We start from the raw sequence: 7,064 nt of genomic DNA on the forward strand, positions 1-7,064 counted from the left end.
CAAACCATTTCTACACAGACTGAATAGGACATGGATGGATTTCTGTGATTAAAAAATGTGTACCCATGTGTTGTTATGTTTCATTGAAGAATCAAGAGTTGACAGATAATATTCTATTTTTTCATGTGCTGTGCTCCATTTTTATCCAATGTCATTCAAAATGCATTGCATTTTAGGTGGGAATCTTATATGCTGATGGGAATCATTATTTAGAAATGTGATTGTTGAGAACACAGATTCAGTAGGTCAGCAGGTGATGGGAGTTATAAGTAATTGTGAGGTTAAGGAAGTTTCTGTCCTCTGTGCTGTCACACTGTGTCAGTGTGAGTTCTGGATGTACAGTAGTAATCAGCATGTGTAGCTGAAGATATGAATTCAGATAGTTTTTCTTTATATATTCCTAACACACACAGGAAAATTCAATAACATGATTTATCCAATCATGTAAATTTTGAGAGGTCAGAGTAAGAAAATTAGCAAGGACAATGGGATAAGCATGTTCAAAGGAATGTGAGTATTTTGAGGGGGGTTCATAGCAAAGTGTTTTTTACTGTAATTTTTCAAAATTAAAAAATTCAACAAACATTTTGATCACACACCTTCAAAATAACCAAATTTTCCCCCATTTTCCACTTCAATATCTGACTAATAATTAAAAATTGTCTTCAAAATGGCAAAAACTTTTCCAATGTGTTTATTGGAAAGGTGAGATAAAGAAATCAAAATGTATATACTAGAATACATAATTGTTATCATGCCATAACTCAGAAATTCATAATCTTAAACCTTAATTCTAGTTTCTGAGGCCTCAGCAATAAATATTTTTTCTTATCTCTGTCCTCTTCTGAATACACTGAGGCAGAAATTTACCTAGACTGTTGTAAAGCAGAACTTCCTGGTCACTCTTCTCAGGGCCCCCACCACCTCCTTGTTCCTCAGGCTGTAGATCACAGGGTTAAGTACTGGGGTGAGGATGGTGTAGAAGACAGCCACCACCTTGTCCTCTGCTGGAGACCGGAATGACTTTGGGCGGAGATAAGTGTAAGCGAAGGGTACATAGTAGAAAGTTACCACAGTGAGGTGGGCACTACAGGTGGAATAGGCCTTCTTCCTGCCTTCCCGTGAGCGCATGTGGTACACAGCAAGGAGCACCTTCCCATAGGAACCCACAATGACCATGAAAGGTAATAGGACAAAGATGATGGTGCTGAAGAACACAATGTACTCATAGACCCAGGTGTCCCCACAGGCCAGAGTCAACATGGCTGGGATATCACAGAAGAAATGATTGATGGCCCTGGACTGGCAGTAGGGCATACGGAGGACATAGACTGTGTGAGCACAGGAGTTGACAACACCCATTGCCCAGGACCCCAGGATCATCAGCACACACACTCTTCTGTTCATGTGGATGGAGTAGTGCAGAGGGAAGCAAATAGCCATGTAACGGTCATAGGACATAGACATCAGGAGCAGTCCTTCTGAACCTGCTAAAGTTGCGAAGAAGAAACTCTGAACCCCACACCCAATGAAGGAAATGGACTTGTTTCCAAAGAAGAAACTGGAAGCCATCTTGGGGACAGTGGTGCAGATGTAAATGAGGTCCATGAAGGAGAGCTGGCTGAGCAGGAAGTACATGGGTGTGTGGAGCTGAGTGTTCAGCAGGATGAGCAGGACCATGCACAGATTGCCAGCCAGGGCCATTAGGAAGGTGAGGATGATGAGAGTGAAGAGGAAAAATCCAAGGCTTGATGGGGGGAACAGACCCAGTAGGATGAAGTCGGTACAGGTCTGATTGTAATTTTCCATCAGGCATTTGCTTAGCTTTTCCTGAGAGTGCCTGCAGTGATTTGGTACACATAAATAAGAAGTTATTTCAATTCACTATTTCATTCAGACTGATGTATGCTACTATTACATCTCTTTAATTATGAAGAAATTATTTTGAAAAATCATCTCCATTTTATGGTTCATACATATATCTGAAATTGACAGTCATGGGAATATAATATATAAATCCATGAATTGATGAAAATGATATATTTTATAATGGTTTTTTCAAATCAGATATTTTATTTGCCATTAATATGAGATGTTGCAAAATATGTGTATGTATAAAAAGCAATGGAATTGGCTGAGGTGTATTCATGCTGCCTTCTGCACAATCTGGGCACAGAGTCTTAATACAATTCCCCTTCTCCTACTCAGCAGGAAAGTGCACTGCCCTGCTGCACAGAACCTGTGGATCCCTCCCCAGACTGCACAGAGAACAAGCCCTTGCTGGGCCAGTCCCTGGGAGGAGAGTCCATGTATTCCAAATGGGGCCAGTTGCCCAGGGTCAGCCTTGGGCTCACAGCAGCCCCATCAGCTCCCCACAAGTAAAGGTGTCTGTGCAGGCACTGCTATGGTTTCCCAGACAACTGAGATGATTTTGCAGCAATGATGGGCACAAATTGCTAATGTGACCTGTGAAGCAGCACAATCAGGCAGTGGTGGGTGGATAAAGACAGATGACTGGGGCACATCCACTATTCCTTGGGAAATCTCCATTATTTATGTGAGACCTGAGTGACTCCATTTTAAAATTTTGGCCCCATTTTAGAGTAAAGGTGGCCTGGACATAAATTCTAGTTCCAAGAAAAACCACAAGATGCACTTTGGCCACCTGCCTGTGATAATGTCCAGCAGTCCCTTAGCGACAGCTAATCGATAGCTGCCTCAATGTCCCAGATGCTCTTCTCGATGGCCTGCAACAGCTAATCAGTAGTTACCCCAATACCCCAGTATCCCAGATGTTCTTTTTGATGACTTGAGCAGCCATTTGCAGTTCAGCACGCAAGGCCCAGTCAATTAGGTTTAAACTTTCAAAACTTGCTAAATGCTAGCCAATTGTGTGATTTGCATGTGATTTGAAACCCCGCGCCTTGCTGTAACCTCTATAAAAACCCCTGGTGTTTTAGAGTCAGGGCTCTCAATCTTGACCCGCTGCATCAGTGACAGTTGAGAGCCCCTGCTCGAGCTTGAATAAATGACCCTCGTGTGTTTGCATCGGAATCGGTTCCTTGGTGGTCTTTGGGGACCTCGCGATCTGGGCACAACAATTTACAATCATTACTTTTTAAAATAAAATAAACTTTTACCAAAGAGACAGAAAATTTTACTCAATACTGCTTTAGTTTAAATATAGTATATTTAAATTAAAAAGAAAAAATCATTTTTTCAAAATGCTTTAGTGTAAAACATTGGTTACATATTTCCGTACAACATTATTAAAAAGGCTTTTATAATCAACCAATTCATATGAGCCAAAATAGTGTATATCTAAAAAATAATTTTTGAGATACTTTGAGATCTTTTCATGTTATTGCATTCATCTGCAAAAATAAATAAATATCCCCAAAATACAAGTGAAAGCAGACATAAGAAAATCTATGTTCCATTTTATGAGGACTTGGACTCTTAGATGTTGCTTCCTCCATTCAATTCACAGGAGCCCTGCAGAGACTCCCTGCTGTGACTCAGCCCCTGGGTTTACAAAAGTCCTCAGTCCCCTTCACACCCAGGGGCTCATTCCTGAATTACTGTGTAAACCACTTCTGGGTGTAAGATTGCAGCCACTGCCCCTGAAACTCTACTCCAAATTCAGTTTCAAATTGACCATTCTTCCACTAATTACTGCTCTGATTTACTAAAGTGATCAAATTAAATACAGAATTATTTCAACCTAGATTTAATCTACATGACAAAAGAGCTCATGACAAAGAATGAGCATCGTTTTGAATATATTATGCATTGGCATGAAAATATTCCTTCTTCTGTAAAATATAATTCACATTACTATGTCCATATAAAAGAACCTTCAAATCTCAGGTAGTTTATCATAGGTCTAGAAATGACACAAGTGCCCTTTCTAAGTAAATATTTATCTTTCAAATGTGATTTTTTTTTTGGTAAATATCTTGGATAATTTAAGATCAAATACCATCTCAGATTTTGAAATATTGTTTGAGTTTATGCAACTTTTAATGTAAATTTTATTATATGTTGACATTAACATTAAATTGACCATAATTTCAAGAATAGAGAATCATTTAAAGTGTACCTCAGTCTTACTATACATAATAGAAATTTTGGATAATCTCATCCATTGTGTGGATTATCAATTTCACAATCAGTTCACATGAGGTATCAAAAACACATTCATCCCTTCCAGAACTGCATGGTATTTTATATTTTAGATATTAAAACACCTTTAAGTTTAAAAAAAATACTTTGCAATAATTTTAAGGCACACACCTACTCTATTTTTTAAGCAAAACTATTGATTATCTACTATTCATCTGTCTTTTAACCTCATTTTACATTTGATCTTAGCCAAAAGGCCGAGAAGGGATGTAACCTCATTTTTATCGAATAAAAATTCCTTCTTAAGGTCTCTTGTCAAAAACCTCTCCAAAATCACAAATTTCTCATTCTAGTATTTTATTATTATAAGTGCTTCCTCGAGAGTCTGAACCCCCTGAGAGCTGCACCAGCATGCACACCTAGAGCCCAGCCCCATCCTCCCCTAGACCTAGGGTGCCCAGCCCCAACCCCTGAATGAGCAGAGCCTGTCTGGCCCTCCTGAGTCCCTGCAGCTCACATGCACCTCTTCCTGGTTCCTCTGCCTGGCTCCTCTGCCTGGCTCCTCCACAGTGAACCCTGAGCCCTGAATCCAGCTATCCTGATGGGGGTGCTTTGAGACCTGCATGTTCCCAGGGAAAGTCCTTGGGGACTGGGACCACAAAGGCAGCATCCTGCTGGCAGGCTGTGCCTGGGCCAAGGCCAGGAAGCAGTCTATAGGTCCTCAGTGCTTCCTCAGGTGCTGAGGGCCAGTGCCTGGGGAGATCCTGGTATTCTACTCAGACTCTCCCAGGGTCACTGAGTCTCAGTCCCATGGGACCTGTGATTAAATATTCCTCATCCATTCCGTGAATCACTAGAATGTGTCTCCATGGGTTTGCCAGTTTTGATTTCACTGGGTAGCAAACTTACTGTATTACTCTGCAATATGATAAATTTAACATAAGTACATTGGAAGAAATTCTTGAAATGTCTGACATTTGAGGAGTAACCTTTAATATGCTTTAGGTACTATTCATGATTAAATTGGTCTCATGTTGGTAATAAATATTATCTCATAGAAAAATGTACTAAGTATTAAAATGGATAAGAAAGAGTTACCATTCCTCACTTTGGTGGGATGCATTTTAGGAAATATCAATATTACATTTCATTGCAGATAAAACATTAAAGTTCTTCGATGTCTTTTTCATAATCTCTAATAACTGAGCTAATGGGAAGTTTCCTGGGAAGCAATTCTACTGGCTTAGTATAGGCTTATTTTTTCTAACTTTGATATTGTCATAAAGTGTATGTTAATTAAAATTTATTATTTAATTATTTGTGGTGATTCTATTCAATTCCATTCAGCAGATTCTCATTTTTATCCAACCATCAACCCCTTGCAGCTCCCTAACCTCTCATCATACTTGGTTTGAAGTCATAACATAGAGAGAAGCTGCTCATTCTCCCTCCCTGCGGTCCTGTTAACTCAGTTGCTCTGAGTTTACAAGTGACTTCTTCTGTTTCTTAAAAAGATTGAATTGTGCAATATTTGTCTTTCTTAGTCTGACTTATTGTACTTATGTTCTCAAGGTTCATCCTTAGGGCATGTATCAGAGTTTTATTCCTTTTGAATGCCAAATAATTCCCCACTGGATGTACATAGTTTATGCACTTTTCATTCATCTCCTTCAGGAGTCTGTTTGGATTCCAACTTCTGGGTATTTTGAATGATGTTGTTATAAATATCAGTGCAGCACCATTAATTTGAAGGCCAATTCTTCAATGACCTGAAATTGCTTTAAAATATGATACTTCTATGCATAACATGTTGAGGAATTGCTGCAGCATTTTCACTGTTGTTTGCACTTTAACTTCCCCTCAGAAATGCACCAAGATCCTTCCAACATACCAATATTCTTCTCACCCAAGCCAACACCTGATATTTCCTCTTCTTTTATTCTTTCTTCTTTTCCTTTTTTATTTTTAAAATAACTTTATTATCATACACACACACATACAAAAATTAAAACCATTCAAGAAGAACAAAGCAAGTGAAAATAACCTACAATAATATTCAAATACAGTAGAACTGAACCAAAACAAAACTGAGAAGCACTTAAACATTTTTCCATATAACTTAAAAAATAATCTCAAGCACCAACAAGACACCAGAGGATGTGATTTGTTTCAGAAAGATCCCTAAAACCAACATTGAACAAATAGTGGTCTGGAAAAAATCTTCAGTTAGCTAGCAGACTCCACATAAGCCAAGCTTCTCCATAATTTAAATTTCAATACAGTCATATGACATGCAATGGAAAGACAATCCAAGAAATATGTTATTAGGCAAATTCATCCATGTGTATCCTTAATTAAACTTTCAGTTTCGCACACTAGAGAAACTATTCATATTTACACATATATGTCCTATTTATATCACTTAAGAGGATGGCCTCAATATGCATCCATTTATCTATAAGTGTCTGTAGTTTCTCATTCTTTATGGATGAGTAGTGCTCCATTTTATTAAAAAAAAACACATCTTCTTTATCCAGTTTCATGTTAATGGGCACTTGGGCTGTTTCCAAGCTTTCACTATTACAAACTATGCTGCTATAAACATGGGTGCACAAATGTGACTGTGGTATGATTCTTTTAATTATTTTGGGAAGATATCCAGCAGGGGGATAGCTGGGTCAAATGGGACCTCTAAGCCTAGTTCTTTGAGGTATCTCCACACTGATTTCCACAGTCTTCACTCCCACCAACAATAGAGAAGGGTTCTTTCTCTCTACACCCCCACCAGCATTAATTGGTTGATTTCTTGATAGCAGCCATTCTTTCTGGGGTGAGATGATGTTGAACATTTTTTCATATACTTATTTGCTGATTTTACTTCTTTGTCAGAGAAATCTGTTGATTTCAGATGTCCGTTTTTGAATTGGGTCTTTGAATTT

General features: G+C 38.6%; 1 protein-coding gene across 1 annotated transcript; it reads right to left on the reverse strand.

Moving 5' to 3' along the window:
- Positions 1-870: 870 nt before the first annotated feature.
- On the reverse strand, positions 871-1,809 carry LOC101697221 (olfactory receptor 2L3). Its single transcript, XM_004864304.1, has one exon. The coding sequence runs from the start codon at positions 1,807-1,809 to the stop codon at positions 871-873; it is 939 nt and encodes a 312-aa protein (XP_004864361.1).
- Between the last annotated feature and the right edge of the window lie 5,255 nt (positions 1,810-7,064).

This window comes from Heterocephalus glaber, unplaced genomic scaffold (genome assembly GCF_053883595.1).
Source record: "Heterocephalus glaber isolate CG9 unplaced genomic scaffold, H.glaber_assembly_v1.0 deba00001673, whole genome shotgun sequence".
In the NCBI taxonomy this organism is placed as follows: domain Eukaryota; kingdom Metazoa; phylum Chordata; class Mammalia; order Rodentia; family Bathyergidae; genus Heterocephalus; species Heterocephalus glaber.

What these genes read in the sequence shown, in the direction of transcription:
- LOC101697221 (XM_004864304.1), bottom strand. Translation starts at nt 1,809, where the DNA reads ATGGAAAATTACAATCAGACCTGTACCGACTTCATCCTACTGGGTCTG.